Below are 20,406 nucleotides of genomic sequence, written 5' to 3'. Positions count from 1 at the left end.
AGTATGTAGACACCCCTTTCAAATTAGTGGATTGGCTATTTCAGCCACACCAGTTGCTGACAGCACACAGCCATGCAATCTCCATAGACACACTTTGGCAGTAGAATGGCCTTACTTGAAGACCTCAGAGACTTTCAACGTGGCACCGTCATAGAATGCAACCTTCAACAAATAAGAGTTGTTATTAGGAAGTGGAAATGTCTAGGAGCAGCAATGGCTCAGCCCTGAAGTGGTAGGCCACACACGCTCACAGAACAGGACTGCAGAGTGCTGAAGCACTTAGCGTGTAAAAATTGTCTGTCCTCGGTTGCAAATCTCACTACCAAGTTGCAACAGTGAGCCAGGCCTAATCACCCAACATCAGTGCCCGACCTCACGAATGCTTTTATGGCTGAATGGAAGCAACTCCATGCAGAAATGTTTGAACATCTCGTAGAAAGCCTTCCCAGAAGAGTGGAGGCTGTTATAGGGGACCAACTCCATATTAATGCCCAGGATTTTGGAATGAGATGTGTCCACATACCTTTGGTCATGTAGTGTATATATTTGTTCAAAGTCAACCATCGCAATTTTCGTGGCCTGACATTCAAAGTTACTGTGATAACGTCATGGACCTTCAAGTACCAAATACGGCTCTGAAAAAGAACCGCAGATCAAACGTCACACATAAAAGATACCTTCTTGGGGCCTCACTCTCGAGAGCTTCCCATTGTGAAAAAAAAGAGACACACGTTGAACACCAATGCCAGTGAAGGGAAATAGCAGAGTTCTCATCGGTGAGTTATTAAAATAATCAACAACGTTTTTAATTCAAAAAATAATCAATTGAATAGTATTGTCTCTAATCGCGTTATTTACATTTTTTTTGTCTTATATCCAACGACTGTTTTATTCGATAACCCTAAAATAACAATCCCAGCCTATATATTCTCAAAATACGGTTTATATTCTATGTTGCACAACACTATATGCTGAATTTGATACTTTCCCATAGTCCCAATTTCCCCAATAGACCTATCACCCACCTGCTGCGCATAATTTTGTATCTTTTTAATGCATCAAAAGCTGTATTTTTGGTCTTTATGTGAAAGAAAAACATTACAACAAGTTGATGATTCTTCGTGTTGATTAGCTGTTTCGCTGATCTTGTTCTCTCTCCAGCTGCGCTCCTGTTGCTGTTCGCCCGTTGTGATGGAAACGCGTCGCAGCCTCAGGGAGACTCACCTCGAGCGCACTGTATCACCAGCCTGGAGGTAGGTGGCTAAACTGTGCATCCGTGGGATTATAATTGACCAAACTGACCGGTCACCCACTCTAAACCTATGGCACATCGGGTTTTGGCGTCATCCAGGTTTTCAAACAGTTGTTCAAGGAGTTTAGCCAGGGACGAGAAAGGAGAGTGGGCGAGCTGCAGCCGGTGACTGTTGCGGGAATATACACTGAGTGTACAAAACATTAGGAACACCTGCTCTTTCCATTACAAACTGACCAGGTGAATCCAGGTGAAAGCTATGACCCCTTATTGATGTCACTTGTTAAATCCACTTCAATCGGTGTAGATGAAGGGGAGGAGGTGGGTTAAATAAGGATTTTTAATCATTGATAAAATTATGAAAATATGGGTTGTGTATGAGTGCCATCCAGAGGGTGAATGGGCAAGGCAAAATATTTAAGTGCTTTTGAACGGGGTATGATAGTAGGTGCCAGGCTCACGGGTTTGAATGTCAAGTACTGCAAAGCTGCTGAGTTTTTCATGCTCAACAGTTTCCTGTGTGTATCAAGAATGGTCCACCACCCGAAGACATCCAGCCAACTTGACAAAACTGTGAGACGCATTGGAGTCAACATGAGCCAGCATCCCTGTGGAACGCTTTCGACACCTCGTAGAGTCCGTGGCCTGACGAAATGAGGCTGTTCTGAGGATAAAACGCGGTGCAACTCAATATTCGGATGATGTTCCTAATGTTTTGTACACTCAGTGTATGTCACGGACAGTAAAGAAAGACCTGTGTCCTCCGTTCGTTTCCTGTTTAATAATCATTTAATAATGGAAGCCCATTACAGCCATTCATTATTATTAGTAACCATGAATTCCAGTAATTACATCAAATACACATTTTAAAATATAAATACAAAATGCAAACAGAAAGAAAAACGTGGTCATAAAAAACAAGCCCATGCATCGTTAATAAGGTCCTCAATCAGCCTTCTGAATTACCCCAGAGGCAACAAAACATCACATTTAAGATTGTTCCACAAATAAGGTGCAGAATAACGGATTTACCTAACTCAGTAGTCTCTATATGCATTCAATACTAAATTCAGGTCAATATTTTTTTTTGTGGTTCAATGAAGGCTGATAGCATACGCAACAGTATCATCAGCATACAAGTAGTGCAGGTGACAATTATTTTCAAACCAGTCAACATTGTTAATGTTTATTTCTTTCTTCATTTCACCTTTCATTTAACCAGGTAGGCAAGTTGAGAACAAGTTCTCATTTACAATTGCGACCTGGCCAAGATAAAGCAAAGCAGTTCGACAGATACAACGACACAGAGTAAAACAAACATACAGTCAATAATACAGTATAAACAAGTCTATATACAATGTGAGCAAATGAGGTGAGAAGGGAGGTAAAGGCAAAAAAGGCCATGGTGGCAAAGTAAATACAATATAGCAAGAAAAACACTGGAATGGCAGTTTTGCAATGGAAGAATGTGCAAAGTAGAAATAAAAATAATGGGGTGCAAAGGAGCTAAATTAATTAATTAATTAAATACAGTTGGGAAAGAGGTAGTTGTTTGGGCTAAATTATAGGTGGGCTATGTACAGGTGCAGTAATCTGTGAGCTGCTCTGACAGTTGGTGCTTAAAGCTAGTGAGGGAGATAAGGGTTTCCAGTTTCAGAGATTTTTGTAGTTCGTTCCAGTCATTGGCAGCAGAGAACTGGAAGGAGAGGCGGCCAAAGAAATAATTGGTTTTGGGGGTGACTAGAGAGATATACCTGCTGGAGCGTGTGCTACAGGTGGGAGATGCTATGGTGACCAGCGAGCTGAGATAAGGGGGGACTTTACCTAGCAGGGTCTTGTAGATGACATGTAGCCAGTGGGTTTGGCGACGAGTATGAAGCGAGGGCCAGCCAACGAGAGCGTACAGGTCGCAATGGTGGGTAGTATATGGGGCTTTGGTGACAAAACGGATTGCACTCTGATAGACTGCATCCAATTTGTTGAGTAGGGTATTGGAGGCTATTTTGTAAATGACATCGCCAAAGTCGAGGATTGGTAGGATGGTCAGTTTTACAAGGGTATGTTTGGCAGCATGAGTGAAGGATGCTTTGTTGCGAAATAGGAAGCCAATTCTAGATTTAACTTTGGATTGGAGATGTTTGATATGGGTCTGGAAGGAGAGTTTACAGTCTAACCAGACACCTAAGTATTTGTAGTAAACAGTAAGAAGTACAGGACCTAGAATCAACCCCTGCAGAACACCTTTCGTAATATCCAGGAAACCCGATTTAATACCATCAGTAGGAACACGTTGAGTTCTATCTGTCAAGTCATTTTTAAACCAGTTATATGCAGTCTGGTCTAGGCTAATTGAGGAAAGCCTTTGATAGCTCAATGAAGGGGGCAGCACAATGTTGCCTTTTATCCATACAGTTAACCACATCATTTATAACTAGGGATGCAGCAGAGATCGTGCTATGACCTGGTCTAAAACCTTACTGATGTACATTTAGAATACATTTCAAAGATAAGAAAGATCTTAGCTGAGAATTTGTCAACGATTATAATATTTTAGTTAGGCAAGAAAGTTTAGAAATAGGGCAGTCATTATTTAGATCACAAGGGTCACCACCTTTGTGAAGGGGGAGTACATGGGCTGCCTTCCAAACCTTGGGGATAGTACCAGATTTAATCATTAGGTAAAAATATGGGTTAATGATTCAGCAATCAGGGGGGCAGAGAGCTGCAGCAAAAATGGATCAAGCATATCAGCCCCATTGGTTTTTACTTTTTTACATCAATCTTAAGCAAGGCATCAAGCACATCACAGATAGTACATTGTTAATATGAAAACAAAGATTCACTAGAAGTTGAGGGGTTAACCGTCGGGTCAGCTAGAGGCTGGCGGAGGGAAGAGCAGTCGATTGACTGTCCTCTGGTTAATTAAACCACCATCTCTCTCAAATAAAAAGCTTGCAGAGGTAAAATTATAATTAAAAGCATCACTTATCCCATTCTTCTCAGTTATGATGCCAGAGTCAAACAGAACTTGCTTATGCGGAAGAAGAGCAATTTCAACGCTTCAGTGCATTTTCAGTTTTCCAAAAGGTATAAGGATCACCAGCAGAGTCAGAGATATAGTTTTAAAATGAGCTTGATCTAGCTTTCTTAATTTTTATTGTTTATTTTTTTATTTCACCTTTATTTAACCAGGTAGGCTAGTTGAAAACAAGTTCTCATTTACAACTGCGACCTGGCCAAGATAAAGCAAACAGTGTGACACAGACAACAACACAGAGTTACACATGGAGTAAACAATAAACAAGCCAATAACACAATAAACAAGTCAATGACACAGTAGAAAAAATAAAGTTTATATACAGTGTGAGCAAAAGGCATGAGGAGGTAGGCAATAAATAGGCCAATAGGAGCGAACAGTTACAATTTAGCAGATTAACACTGCAGTAATAAATGAGCAGATGATGATGTGCAAGTAGAGATACTAGTGTGCAAAAGAGCAGAAAAGTAAATAATAAAAATAATAAAAACAGTATGGGGATGAGGTAGATAGATTGGGTGGGCTATTTACAGATGGACTATGTACAGCTGCAGCGATCGGTTAGCTGCTCAGATAGCTGATGTTTAAAGTTGGTGAGGGAAATAAATGGAGATAGTACATCTGTATCTCAATTATCTCAATTGTCTTAAAGATTGTCAGTCCGCTACAGAGTCAGTTTTTCTTGCTTTGGCCCAGGCCTGATTTCTCATCTGAATGAGCTCAGATAGCTCCAAAGAAAACCAAGGGTTAGATCTATCTTTGACTCGAAATAGTTTAAAAGAGGCATCTTTATCTGCCAGATAAATAAATAGGGCTTTCACATTTCGCTGTGTGGGTTTTGAGATCAATTGAGTCAGATTAAAATCTATGCATATACTTTTAAATTGATTTGAGGCAGAGGGAAGCCAGTCCAGATTCAAAACCCTTAAAATGACCAACTGCGAGGACAAAAAAGGTGTTAAACACTCAGATATAGAGCTAATAGCATCCGCCATGGCAACAGGGGGGTGGTACATCCCAGCAACAAATAAATGTGTATTCTGGTTTATGGACACATCTAGGGGGAATTGAAGAGGTAGGTGTGGAAGGCAGTATGGCATAGTTCAGTGTATCTGCATGCAGTTCCTGGTAGAGAAGTGGTGGAGAGTGGTGTGGGGGGCAGTGTTGCTGGCTGTTCTCCAGTCTCTCTGAGGCACCACCAGACGTAGTTCTAAAGGAGCGTCTGATTTGTCTCAGGGAGTTGATGACTGGTCTGTCAGGTGAGGTGGACTGGCCACCCGGAGCAACATCCTTTAACGAAGGTGGGGACTGTCTCTTTGTACAGGTCTACATTGTCGTAAAGACAGTCCAGGCTGAGGGTGGAATGGTGGGCCAGGTGTATGATGGGCCATAGCACACAGTCCTGAGAGAGGCTGGCATTTACCCTCTGGATGGTGGCAGGATGAAAATCTCTCCTCTGGAGGAGGTTAGATATTACAATCTTTGCAACAAGGAAGATGGTGGAGGCCCTCTCCATCACTCCCCTTAGTGATGTGGCCACCCTCTCTTGTTAGGCTCGCAGGTCATTGATCCCAAGGGGAATGATGATATGGCTAGGGGAGCCAAGCTGGGCCACAGTCAAGAGCTCCATAGCTCCCTCTGTTGTGGGGCAGTATAACTTTTCCACTTTTTTGATTTGGTATAAGTTTGTTCTCTGATATAAACATTACATTGGTGTCTATCACTAGTATAATGTCTGGTTTCTCGTCAGGTCTATGGAGGATGGCAGGAGGGATGTGTGTAATTACAGGCTGTGAGATGGCGATGGAAGGGGGTCAGCCGGGTTGGTGCATTGGTTGGTTTGGTTGGTTGGTGGATGGGTGGGTGGGTTCTGATTCAGCTGTTGGTTTGGTCCTGTGTTTTTTATGGGGCTGTTTGTAGAGTGGATGGTAGTAGCTGAGAAATTCCTGCCTTAGCTCATGTACCTCCTTCTTATTTGGTTGAAGTAATGGACACATTGATCCAGACTGGCCTCCGAACCTTGAACCTTCACAGTGCCAATATTATAAATATTAATGTTACATTTGGGGGTGGAATCAATGTACAGGTGCCTCATTTTTCTGTTTTATGACATTTGAAGTTAATTGTTGGAGCAGTGTGCCAAGAATAATCTGTGTAGAACAGGTCTCCTTTCATTTCTTGTTCATTTTTAGGATGAAGTCTTCCCTCAGAGTCTCTGGGGATGGACTTTTTCACATTTTCAGGATACGTGATGTCAAGGTCTCTGAAACAATGCCTAGAGAATGTGTCCATCTCCATCTCCATGGAGACCTCTTTAAACAACTCTTTGCTCTAGGGCGATGTGCATGTGCCTCTTGATGTACCTATAGATAAATGCTCTTTTTAACAAAACACTTTTATGAAAAATAAAGACATTAAATGTGGCCTATTTTAGGCTATGAAGACATAGCTTAGGCTGTAAATACATGACATTAGCGTTTCGTTTCCCCTGGCCCAGATGGGTTTAGAGGGCATAGGCTTCTCTAGGCTTCCTGCAGCTGTGGTTGTTATCAGTAGGCTACAGTTGACCAGATTGAAGCACAGATTAATTGTGCACGAGTTGAAAAATCAGTCTAAACAGCAGTACTTTGTCCCTCCTTACAATGCTTTTGCATCCATATTTTGTATTAAACCAAATCAAAAGCGCTGGGGCAAATGCCAGATCACCACACGTTTTCCGGCGGCCCAGCTGTGCTGATCTCTGCAACGTGGACAGATGGAATTTGCCACACAATGCCATAAATGAAGAAACAACATATATGTATGATCTATATATTTTTTGGGTCGTTGATGGTATCTCAAAATGTTTCCTAAGGTATCTCAAAATGTTTCCTAAGGTATCTCAAAATGTTTCCTAAGGTATCTCAAAATGTTTCCTAAGGTATCTCAAAATGTTTCCTAAGGTATCTCAAAATGTTTCCTAAGGTATCTCAAAATGTTTCCTAAGGTATCTCAAAATGTTTCCTAAGGTATCTCAAAATGTTTCCTAAGGTATCTCAAAATGTTTCCTAAGGTATCTCAAAATGTTTCCTAAGGTATCTCAAAATGTTTCCTAAGGTATCTCAAAATGTTGAGATAATATCAAAACATTTTGAAAGAAATGAGGGAATGTGCTTCCAGAATTCCCACACTGTAAACTTTCCCCTTGAAATGTACAGCATTGTACTGGCAGTAAAGTTGCCAGCTTAATACTGGAATTTTGCAATACAGCAGGGATGCTGTAATATGATTTTACAGTATTATTACTGTATACAGATTTATTACTGTATTATTACTGTAATCATTACTGTAACACAGCTGTATTATAATTACAGTACTGTACATTTACAGTGTCCTTTTGAGATCAACCTCACAAACAGTAAACCTTTATTTATGTTCTGTATTTTTCTGATGGCAGGCCTATAGGCTGTGTAGCATAATGCCATTTCACATTGCATTGCAGAAGGATGCAGAATTGCTCTGATCATTTTGGAGGTCTGTTGTATTGTGTTCTTGAAGAATCTTGTGAATTTTTTAGAGGATAATCAAAACGAAATTCTGCTGCCTTAATAACATAACTCTGAAAAGAAGACTCTGACCTCAACAAGGTCAAAATACTAAAAATGTATAAGAGAGGAAGGTAGAAACTCATAGGTAGTAGTGGTGATATAGCACAAATTCAGTTCCTTCAGAAAGTAATCATACCCCTTGACTTATTCCACATTTTGGAACATTCAGTGTCATCTTCGTAAGAAACTCCAGTGTATATTTGGCCTTGTGTTTTAGGTTATTGTCCTGCTGATAGGTGAAGGACATTTACAATGACGGCCTGCCCTGGCCAAACCCTGACGACGCTGGGCCAATTGTGCGCTGCCCTATGGGACTCCCAATCACGGCCTGATGTGATACATTCTGGAATTGAACCAGGGACTGTAGTGACGCATATTGCACTGAGATGCAGTGCCTTAGACCACTGCGCGACTCGGGGGGACCAAAGGAGTGACTACAATGTTGTTGATCCATCCTCAGTTTTCTTCTGTCACAGACATTAAACTCTGTAACTGTTTTAAAGTCGCCATTCATGGTGAAATTAAGCAATGTTTTACTCCTGAACTTATTTCGGCTTGCCGTAATAAAGGGGTTGAATACTCATTGACTCAAGGGATTTCATTTTTCATTTTTAATCAATTTGTTTGAAAAAATGATAACCTAATTCCACTTTGACATTATGGGGTATTGTGTGTAGGCCAGTGAGCCAAAATCTCAGTTGAATCCACGTCAAATTCAGACTGTAACACAACAAAATGTGGAAAAAGTCAAGGGGTGTGAATACTTTCTGAAGACTCTGTTCCTGTAATACACAGTGTAATGCGTTTTCAGAACACATGCTTATAGATGCAATCCTTTAAATGTGACCAAGTCAAAGAGAAAAAGCAGAACTGCTATTTCAATAGAAATTCAACTAAATGTACAAATGACAGGGCTTCTGGTACAAAGTTTGGTGATTATCTGACCTTTGTGATGGAATTACTTAATGAATATTCTGAATAGTGATCTCTATTTACCTTCAAAAGCCACATCATTTTAGAGCTGGTCTTCCTCTCTGACTCTCTCTCTCCCTGACATGGTGACATGTTGTTCTGTGTTCCAGGGACGGTTGTGTACTCTGTCTGAAACCCATCTGAATGGTTCTGGTCCTACCAGACTAGAGGTCCCTGCTGGACAGAGGCTCCTGATCACCATGCAGAGCCTCCCAGGAGACCCTGTCTGCAGCTGGAGCTGTGGAGCTGACCCAAAAAGGTGTGTGTTCGTGTTTGTTGTTTTACCTCATGCCTCAAAGCCACTGTGTTATTGTCTTGTTATTGCATCCATAGGAGTGTACTATTGCCTCCCTGCTGTCTTCATCTGTAGTTGTTTGCCCTGCCAACAGAAGGGGCTATTCCTTGACCATACTACAGACACATGTGAGTGATTCTGGAGAGTACACATTCAGCTGTGAGAGAGGCGGGATCAACTCCTCTCTGACCCTCTCTCTACTGGTCGTACCTCTGCTAAGTGAGTGACAGCCACGTGACCCAATAGTCTAGCTCTTTTGGATCTCAAACCGCCTCAGACTACCCGAAACCATATTCACAGCATCCTCTCCATTGCTACAAAATTATTATCAAAAGTTATGTTCCTAACCACACAATCATTTGAAATCATATTCTGATCTACACCATATTCATGTCTTGTATCAGAGTTGAATCTATAGCACCATATTGATTCTGAACCACATTGAAATTATGTTTGATGCAAAATTCATAGCTACTGCTCAATCCACCTATCTAGGACTTCCCACAAAACCACAGCTGAAATTCATCCCTGGGAAAAGAGGCTTCTTACCAGACTATCAGTGTTCTTCAGAGGGAAACCCTAAGCCCAAGATCAAATGGTTCAACAACCTTGACAAGACTGGGTACGGTCTCACCAGATTTCAATCAAAATGTATAGAATCCAAAATAATTATTTTCAGGGTATTGCTTTAAAGTTTTATAAAGCAATGGCTATACATGATTTCAATCTCAGCCATCAATAGCAGCCGTACCATCGTTTAATTTCTCCTCCGTTCCAACAGAAAAGGTAATGACGGGACAGACATTCCCTCTACGATCAAAGAGAGGGCTAACAACAAAGAGAAAAGTAAAAATTACTACAGGACAACAGTTATGTGCTGTGCTAGCAATTCTCAGGGAGAGGCGTGTTCTCAACTATATGATTACGGTAAGTTAACCGTTGAACAAAAGTCATCAAATGACAATATTACATTTACAGTACACTAGAGCGTGAGCGTGAGCGTGTGTTTTTCTGTGCGTGCCTCAGATCTGGACCGTGCCAGTGATGAGGACGATGAGGCTCCAGAGATCACTGTGAGTCCTGGGCAGCCCCTGCTGCTCAGCTGTCGGCAGAAAGAGACCAGCACCGCACAGTGGCTGCCTGACAACCAAGTAGGATTTATCCATCTGGCAATCTTTCTTTCACGTTTTAACAGCCTTCTCTTCACTCTGCTGAAACCCCTTCCACCTTCCCCATCACGACTTCCTCATTGTATTCATGCAGATGTAATGCAGCATACCATATTTTCCTCCAGGTCTCCATATATCAACTCACATATAAAGAAATATATATGACCTACCTGTTCATTGAGTCGGTGACAGTGAGCCACAGTGGAATCTATACATGCCGAGGCAACAAGAACAAGGTCAAATCCACCCATGTCCAGGTCCTGGGTCAGTTTATAGGCTACAACACTGAATCCTCCTCGTTACCTTTGTTTTCAGTCAAACATTCCCTTTTAAATGTCTATCTGTACTTGGTCTTTACTAATCTCTCAGACACATTCTTGTTGTGATTCTCTCTTTATCACCACCTGCCTGCATGTTTTTGCCCAAAACGTGATCTACATGTGATTCCCTGTGTTGTGTGTCCTCAGAGAAGGGCTTCATTTCCATCGACCAGCTGAATGAGAGCAGTACCATCTCAGCCCAGGAGAAGCCAGGGTTCTGTCTGCGGGCCCTGGTCTCCTCACACCCTCTCCTACGCTGCCATTGGCTGGGCCCGGACAGCAGACAGACCCAGTGCCCTGAGCCCACACGGCTCTGGAAGAGCAGGTAGAGAACGTCAGATGTAGTTCGTTATGTTTATGTACAGTAGTTTGATGAGGTTTGATGTGGATATGATTCCCTCTGGTTTCATCATCTCTCCCTTTCTCCCCAGGACTCTGGAGTTGTGTAACACAGAGCCAGGAGAGTATCAGTTACACCTGGAGGCTGGGGAGCTGAACCTCACAAAGACCCTCTCTCTGTGTGTGGCAGGTGAGTGACTGCCGATTGCCCAGATAGATAAGATGTGTGATTGTGTGCATGACTCCTCAGTAAGACACCTGTCCTTGTCCTCTGTCTCTCAGGTACGTCCACCCCCAGTCTCTTACAGAATGGAGACAATATCACCTGTGAGACCAACACCCCCCTCCCCTTCAACCTCACCTGGAGCTCCTGCTCTTTGACCAATGACAGGTATTAGATCTAGGTCAGTTTCTAATGTTAGGATTCAGCTCTGTAGTGGTAGGCACCAATATCGATCATTTGATATGATAACGATATCAAATTATATGATAGCAGCAGGGCATATCATGATATCAGTTTATCCTTGCTATTAAACAACACTGTTGTGTAAAAGAGCATACGTGACTGTTCCTGCAACCCTACTTAACTGCCTGCTGATGCAATCACAGGTTTTTACCCTGATGCTCAATGCTCCCCACCTCTGCCTTGGAATACGGCCTTGGGGCGGACGGGGGCGCTGTTTCCCCCTACTTGGCAATCCATCTTTAACCTGTGTCAGTTAACCTGTGTCAGTTAACCTGTGTCTGTTAACCTGTGTCTGTTAACCGGTGTCTGTTAACCGGTGTCTGTTAACCTGTGTTTGTTAACATGTGTCTGTTAACCTGTGTATGTTAACCTGTGTGTGTTAACCTGTGTGTGTTAACCTGTGTGTGTTAACCTGTGCTCTTTGCCAGCTGTCAGTCAGAGTCTGCAGCCTGGAAGGAGATCCCTGCCCCACCCCCGAAGCTCTCTGACTCAGACCAGTTCTGTCATAAGAGGATCCTCAGTACCCGGCACAGTACGGAGGTGGGGGACTTTGTCAAGTGCTGCATCACAAACTCTGTCCACTCACAGTCTCACTGCAGTGAGACACTGTTCAACATACAATGTAAGTGGTTGGTCAGGAAAAATGTGTCCTCAGAAAATAATTGACAACTTTAAATACGTTTATAACGGTTGTCCCAGTGTGCAACAGAATTGGTCACAGTATTGGCATCGCTATAGTCAGACATGAGTTATATCTAAACGAAAGGTAGACCAAGGCACTCTTCATATAATTAATTAAAATGCATTTATTTGTATGATTTTTAAAACATTGTTTCTATTGAACATGCCATACAAATAAAGGCATTTTAATTCATTATATGAAGAGTGCCTTGATCCACCTTTCTTTTTGATGACCAATTTACCCCTTTTACCAAAGAGCACCTTCTGTCTACCAAGATGTACTGTTGTGTATCTTAGTAACGCTTCCCTTCCTCCCCTTTCTATTAGTTAAATCTGTTCCACCAGCCTCCTCTCAACTCCTCCTGAAAGTGTCCAGTCTGGTCCTGTTCCTGGCTTTGATGCTGGTCGGCCTGGCGCTGCTCTACTTCATCAGGAAGAAGGTACTCACACACACACACACACACACACACACTCACACACACACACACACACACACTCACGCACACACACACACACACACACACACACACACACACACACTCACGCACACACACACACACACACACACTCACGCACACACACACACACACACACACACACACACACACACACACACACACACTCACGCACACACACACACACACACTCACGCACACACACACACACACACATACACATACACACACACACACTCACACACACACACACACACACACACACACACACACACACACACACACACACACACACACACACACACACACACACACACACTCACTCACTCACACACACATACACATACACACACACACTCACTCACTCACACACACACACACACACACACACACACACACACACACACACACACACACACACACACACACACACACACACACACACACACACACACACACACACACACACACACACACACACACACCCTCTTTGTCACACACCTTCCTGATATTTCCTGTGTAGAAACCCCAGTACCAGAGTCAGCTGCAGATGATCCAGATTGTTGGGCCTAATGACAACGACTACATCTACATCAACTTCAAAGACTTCCAGTATGACCAGAAATGGGAGTTCCCCAGAGAGAACCTGGAGCTGGGTAAGACTGGGGAGATGTACCAGTGGAATGACTTAGCCTGACCCATCTACTTGGGAATCTCTAGTCTCCAGTACAGCCAGCCTCACCAATAGTATTCCCACCAACCCTGTGCTGTTGTGGTCTTTCTCCCCAGGGAAGGAGCTGGGCTCTGGGGCCTTTGGCATGGTGCTTCAAGCTACAGCCTACGGTATCAGCAAGCCGGGAGTGTCCCTGCAGGTGGCTGTCAAGATGCTGAAAGGTACAGGGTTTTACCTGTGTGATGTTTTACCCTGCTGGCTAAGTGTTGGTGTTTGCTGAAGAGACTTTTGTCATACTATTGTACCCTGCACCAGTGAAGTCTCTCAGGTCATTGTTGAGTGGTTACGTGTGCCCATGTAGAGAAGCATGAGACAGTAGAGAAGGAGGCTCTGATGTCAGAGCTGAAGATGCTGACTCACATCGGACAGCATGCCAACATCGTCAACCTGCTGGGGGCATGCACAGGCTCAGGTACGACAGCCAATCACAGGCTCCGTGATTGGCTGTGTGACTGTGTGTGACTCTGTGACTGTGTGGATCTGTGACTGTGTGTGGATCTGTGACTGTGTGTGTGTGTGTGTGTGTGTGTGTGTGTGTGTGTGTGTGTGTGTGTGTGTGTGTGTGTGTGTGTGTGTGTGTGTGTGTGTGTGTGTGTGTGTGTGTGTGTGTGTGTGTGTGTGTGTGTGTGTGTGTGTGTGGCTCTGTGACTGGGTGTGGATCTGTGACTGTGTGTGGCTCTGTGACTGTGTGTGTGATGGTGTGTGGTTCTGTGACTGTGTGTGTGACTGTGTGTGGCTCTGTGACTGTGTGTGCGACTGTGACTGTGTGTGGATCTGTGACTGTGTGTGGCTCTGTGACTGTGTGTGGATCTGTGACTGTGTGTGGCTCTGTGACTGTGTGTGGCTCTGTGACTGTGTGTGGCTCTGTGTGGCTCTGTGACTGTGTGTGACTCTGTGTGGCTCTGTGACTGTGTGTGGCTCTGTGACTGTGTGACTCTGTGACTCTGTGTGGCTCTGTGACTCTGTGTGGCTCTGTGACTGTGTGTGACTCTGTGACTGTGTGTGACTCTGTGACTGTGTGTGGCTCTGTGACTCTGTGTGGCTCTGTGACTGTGTGTGGCTCTGTGACTGTGTGTGACTCTGTGACTGTGTGTGACTCTGTGACTGTGTGTGACTCTGTGACTCTGTGTGACTCTGTGACTCTGTGTGGCTCTGTGACTGTGTGTGGCTCTGTGACTGTGTGTGACTCTGTGACTCTGTGTGGCTCTGTGACTGTGTGTGACTCTGTGACTGTGTGTGACTCTGTGACTGTGTGTGGCTCTGTGACTGTGTGTGACTCTGTGACTGTGTGTGACTCTGTGACTGTGTGTGACTCTGACACTGTGTGACTCTGACAGGGCCCACGTACCTGATATTTCAGTACTGCCGTAACGGGGACCTGCTGAACTACCTGAAGAACAACAGAGAACTCTACCACAAGTCTCTGACCGACGCCTTCACCAGGGACCGCTTCAGTAGACTTTACCACAACCTGCCCAAGAGGAGCTCCAGGTTGGGGTTAATGTAGGGGTGTCAAGGTTTAGTTTAATTCAGAAACAGGATTGTAGGCTACTCTCATGGTGAAGTAAGGGTATGATTGTGAGGGTTAATGTGCTAATGTTGGTCTGTGTTCTTCTTAGTGAGTTCCAGAGGCCAGTGGACAGCATATACATCCCCATGTCCCCCACCACCACTAGAGGGCAAGAGAACATTGCCCTGATCAGCCTCAACTCTTCTCCCATGAACACCTCTGATGGTCAGTGTGGGGTAGACACACACACACACACACATTAAGAAATAGGCTTGCTTACTTACTTTAAATATCTGTAGGTTCTCCCCACTGCTGTCCAGTGGATTCTGTCGATCCCCGTTGATCCCCTCTGATCCCTGTTGATCCCTGTTGATCACTATTGATCCCAGCTAATCCCTGTTGATCCCAGCTAAGCCCTGTTGATCCCTGTTGATCCCCTCTGATCCCTGTTTATCACTGTTGATCCCTGTTGATCACTATTGATCCCAGCTAATCCCTGTTGATCCCAGCTAAGCCCTGTTGATCCCTGTTGATCCCCTCTGATCCCTGTTTATCACTGTTGATCCCTGTTGATCACTATTGATCCCAGCTAATCCCTGTTGATCCCAGCTAATCCCTGTTGATCCCAGCTAATCCCTGTTGATCCCAGCTAATCCCTGTTGATCCCAGCTAATCCCTGTTGATCACTGTTGATCCCTGTTGATCACTGTTGATCCTCAGGTCCAGGGATGTATGAGGAGTTAAATGAGCTGCAGGAGGAGGAGGAGGAGGAGGAGGAGGAGGAGGCGCTGACCTACGACGACCTGCTCAGCTTCTCCTATCAGGTGGCCAAGGGCATGGACTTCCTGTCCTCCAAACACGTATGTGGAGCAACAATACTACCCACTGCAAACTACACACTACACATGGCACCATATTCACTTCACCATGTCCCCCCTGAATTATACAAAGCTACGCTCACTGCAATAAATCTTAATACTCCCTGGCCTGTACTCGACATCGTCACACCCTCTCTGTGTCCTGGGTGTGTGTATCTGTCTCCAGTGTATCCATCGGGACCTTGCTGCCAGGAACGTGTTGGTGACTCAGGGTGGACTAGTAAAGATCGGGGACTTTGGACTGGCCCGGGACATCGACAATGACTCCAACTACGTAGTGAGAGGAAATGTAAGGACTATACACAGGAGGGAGTGTTTCGGTCGTCACTTGTTAGCAGTGCTTGACTTGGGCAGGAGTTCACCGGAGCTGAATACCGTCACCTTCAATTTTCAACTGCTTGAGCTCCTGTTCCTATTATAGAATATTAGCTCAAACGTATTGTAGTATCAAAAGCTCCTGCACCTAAACATTAACAGTACCGGCACCCTCATTGAGTACCAGCACCTATTTCAGTCAAGCACTGCTAGTTACCACATAAACCCTTCCTATTTCTGCTATTTATCTTCTTAAAATGCGATTTTAAACCTGAATTTAACTGCATTGCTAACCTTGTGCCTAACTCTAACTTTCAAATAAGACTAAAAAGCTAATGAAATAATCCTGCTTTTTTTACAATAGCCAATTTTGACTTTGTGGCTGTGCTATATAGTGGAAACCGAGTGTTTGTCTGTATTCAACAAATTCTCTGTTGTGTCAGTGACATCTGTGTTCTCAGAATCCAGTGTCAGTGTGTGTGACTGATGTGTGTGTGTGTGTGTGTGTTGTGTTGCAGGTGCGTCTGCCAGTGAAGTGGATGGCTCCAGAGAGTATCTTCCAGGGGATGTACACCATGCAGAGCGATGTCTGGGCCTATGGTATCCTGCTGTGGGAGGTCTTCTCTCTGGGTAGACACATTAACATACCTACTCTTACTTTTGATTGTATTGGAGGGTGTCAGTGTATGTGTGGGATGGGGGTGGGGATGGGGGTGGGGATGGGGGGTGGGGTGGGATGGGGTGGAAGGGTTCAAAAAGCATACTTTTGTTCACAAAAAAAAAGAATATCCACTGGACACACTGGTTGAATCAATGTTGTTTCCACGTCATTTAAACTAAATGACATGACGTGGAAACAACGTGGAATAGACGTTAGATTGACGTCTGTCCCAGTGGGTACGAACTACACACAGACAATGTGTGAATTTGGTACTGGCACTGACCCTGTAGCTTACATTCTCCTGGTTTTTCTCTTTCTTTCTTGTTTCTCATGTTTTTTTTTGTTATACTATTTTGATATGTATTTAATACTGCACTGTTGGGAAGGGCTTGCAAGTTAAACATGTCACTGTACTTGCACATGTGACAAATAAAACTTGATGTTTTCCCTGATACAGTGCCTTCAGAAAGAATTCACTCCCCGTGACTTTTTAAAATGGATTACATTGAGATTTTTCAAAAGTTGACAAAGAAGGGCATCTATTGGTAGATGGGTAAAAATATTTTTTTATATATTTTTATATTTTTATTTCACCTTTATTTAACCAGGTAGGCTAGTTGAGAAGAAGTTCTCATTTGCAACTACCGACCTGGCCAAGATAAAGCAGACATTGAATGTCCATTTGAGCATAGTAAATTTATTAATGACACTTTGTATGGTGTATAAATACACTCAGTCATTACAAAGATACAGGCGTCCTTGTAAAGACAGTCCGGGGTTGATGATCATGTGAAGTAAAGCCTAGAAAACCGGTGACGTAGACCTGCGGAAATGGTGAACAGAATGAGCAGAATGAGGTCCTGATGAGCATCAGCACCGGGGAGATCCGTAGAGAAAGAAAACCAGTCAAGGATTTCACCATGAGGCCAATGGTGACTTTAAAACAGTTACATAGTTGAATGGCTCTGATAGGAGAAAACTGAGGATGGATCAACAACATTGTAGTTACTCCACAATACTAACCTAATGTCACAGACCCCCCCCCCCCCTCCCCTCCCCCCCCTCATTCTGTTCACCTGTTCCCGGAGGTCTACGTCACCGGTTTTCTAGGCTTCACTGAACGGAATTCATTATCATCAACCCCAGACTGTCTTGTCTGATCACACACACCTGGTCCCCATTTCCCCTGATTAGTATGTTATGTATGTGCCCTCTGTTCCCTCTGTCTTTGTCGGTTATTGTTTCCATGTCCGTTGGTGGTGTGAGTACCTATGCGTTGGTGGTGTGAGTACCTACTCGTTGGTGCAGCGAGTACCTATGCGTTGGTGCAGCGAGTACCTATGCGTTGGTGCAGCGAGTACCTATGCGTTGGTGCAGCGAGTACCTATGCGTTGGTGCAGCGAGTACCTATGCGTTGGTGGTGTGAGTACCTATGCGTTGGTGGTGTGAGTACCTATGCGTTGGTGGTGTGAGTACCTATGCGTTGGTGGTGTGAGTACCTATGCGTTGGTGGTGTGAGTACCTATGCGTTGGTGGTGTGAGTACCTATGCGTTGGTGGTGTGAGTACCTATGCGTTGGTGGTGTGAGTACCTATGCGTTGGTGGTGTGAGTACCTATGCGTTGGTGGTGTGAGTACCTATGCGTTGGTGCAGCGAGTACCTATGCGTTGGTGCAGCGAGTACCTATGCGGTGGTGCAGCTGTTATGCTGCGTGCTATATATATTGTGTGTTACGGGTATTGTGTCATTTGTTTGTGTACAGCCCAGTGTTTTTGTATACGTGTTTGTTTTGGGTGTATTGAAAACCCCTATTGTGTATTCCTGCACCTGTCTCCAAAATCCTTTATACCAGCATGACACCTAAATGACAGAGTGAAAAGAAGGAAGCCTGTACAGATTACAAATATTCTGAAACATGAATTCTGTTTTCAATAAGGCACTAAAGTAAAACTGCAGAAAAAAATGGCAAAGAAATGAACTTTATGTCCCGAATACAAAGTGTTATGTTTGGGGCAAATCCAACACATCACTGAGTACCCCTCTTCATACTTTCAAGCATGGTGGTGGCTGCATCATGTTAATCGCTGTAATCGCCGCCAAAGATGCTTCTACAAAGTATTGACTCAGGGGTGTGAATATTTCTGTAAATTAGATATTTCTGTATTTCATTTTCAATATGTTTGCAAAAATGTCTAAACATGTTTTCACCTTATCATTGGTATTGTGTGTAGATGGGTGAGAATTTTAAGTTGATTTAATACATTTTGCATTCAGGCTGTAAAACAACATCGTGTGGAATAAGTCAAGGGGTATGAATACTTTCTGAAGGCCCTGTATTAAGTGATTTGCACTCTCTCTCTCTCTCTCTCTCTCTCTCTCTCTCTCTCTCTCTCTCTCTCTCTCTCTCTCTCTCTCTCTCTCTCTCTCTCTCTCTCTCTCTCTCTCTCAGGTGTGACCCCCTACCCAGGGATAAAGGTGGACAACAACTTCTATGTGATGATAGAGAGAGGTTTTAAGATGGAGCAGCCGTACTACGCCAGTGAATCTGTGTACATATCCAGAACCGCTCTGCACCTACATCTAGAACATTACATCATGCACATTTAATTATTATCAAATATAGGAACTGTAAAAGGTTTCACACCCCCCTCCCTTCCTCCCTCCTTCAGGTATTCGATCATGTGTATGTGCTGGGCCTTGGAGCCTCGGGACCGTCCTCACTTCTCCAAGCTGGTGGCCTTCATGGACGACCAACTGGCCGACATGGAGGAGAAGGTGAGGCCCAAACAATACAACAAACCTCAGTGCACGTCATTCCATTAAAATCGTGATTTGTCTTTCAGCTCTACCATAACATCCTGGACAAGAGCTGCAGTCATGTGTTATACCAGAATGCACCGGTGAAATCTGATCTCTCAGCCTTGGCCAAAGAAATGGGTCATGAAGCACAGTCACAGAACCAATACTGCAAGACCCACTCCACTGGAGAGGCCCCAACAACACTGTCTGACAGGGTTGCCATGGAGACTGATGATGACAATCCTCTGAAACCATGTCAGTGAGAGCAGTGGCCTGTCTTCCTAATTCTTCTGTGCCATAAGGATTTCTCCTGTTATATCCTGGTAGTGTATATTTGTATAATGCTGTGGGTTTCAAATGCACTGATGACTTGCTTTTTCCAAATATGTTTAACAATGAATATGTCAATTAAAACTGTTTTTGTATCAAAGGCTAGTAGCTCCGTCACTGTAGGAATTGATAAAGTCATATTTAACATTGTAACATAGTAATGGATGTCAAAATTAACACAACCTGTTTTTGTGAAAATATTATACACTGTGTGCAACTAATTCAATTTTAATCATGTTATTACTGAGAAGAGATATTTCAATCATTTTGACAGCTGGATCATTGTCTTTTCTTTCCTATGTGAAGTTATTTAAAATAGAATAATAACAATGATTTAGTTTTCGGTATGTTTGTCCATCTGAGTTCTGGAAATTATTCAAATATTTGAAATAAAGTATTTGAAATTATCACTTTTTGTGGCTTTTATATTAGGTCTGAGTGACATTGGGAATGAACAGTGGCGTTATATATTTATAGGGGGTGGGGAGCAATGGCACAAATTGCACGATTGGTGGCGCCAGAGTTACATTAGTCGCAAGAGCTACGCCTGCCGTTCCGGTGTTCTGAGACGCAATAGTGTCATTCACTTGGCTCGCATCAAATGAAA

At 43.6% G+C, this 20,406-nt stretch overlaps 1 protein-coding gene across 1 annotated transcript; it reads left to right on the top strand.

Annotated features, from left to right (window-relative positions):
- The first annotated feature begins 639 nt into the window (after nt 1–639).
- On the top strand, nt 640–20,206 carry flt3 (fms related receptor tyrosine kinase 3). The gene is made up of 24 exons (XM_046292794.1): nt 640–776; nt 1,162–1,253; nt 8,959–9,107; nt 9,238–9,362; nt 9,639–9,765; nt 9,925–10,070; nt 10,170–10,294; nt 10,438–10,576; nt 10,780–10,957; nt 11,064–11,161; nt 11,254–11,362; nt 11,866–12,059; nt 12,446–12,558; nt 13,097–13,229; nt 13,363–13,467; nt 13,608–13,718; nt 14,644–14,797; nt 14,926–15,041; nt 15,537–15,676; nt 15,861–15,983; nt 16,528–16,639; nt 19,120–19,219; nt 19,340–19,445; nt 19,514–20,206. Exons 1-24 carry the CDS (start codon nt 743–745, stop codon nt 19,730–19,732), a joined length of 3,048 nt encoding a protein of 1,015 aa, XP_046148750.1. The 5' UTR covers nt 640–742; the 3' UTR covers nt 19,733–20,206.
- The last annotated feature ends 200 nt before the right edge of the window (nt 20,207–20,406 follow it).

This window comes from Oncorhynchus gorbuscha, linkage group LG12 (assembly GCF_021184085.1).
Source record: "Oncorhynchus gorbuscha isolate QuinsamMale2020 ecotype Even-year linkage group LG12, OgorEven_v1.0, whole genome shotgun sequence".
NCBI lineage: Eukaryota > Metazoa > Chordata > Actinopteri > Salmoniformes > Salmonidae > Oncorhynchus > Oncorhynchus gorbuscha.
This window is presented reverse-complemented; position numbering and strand designations above follow the sequence as displayed.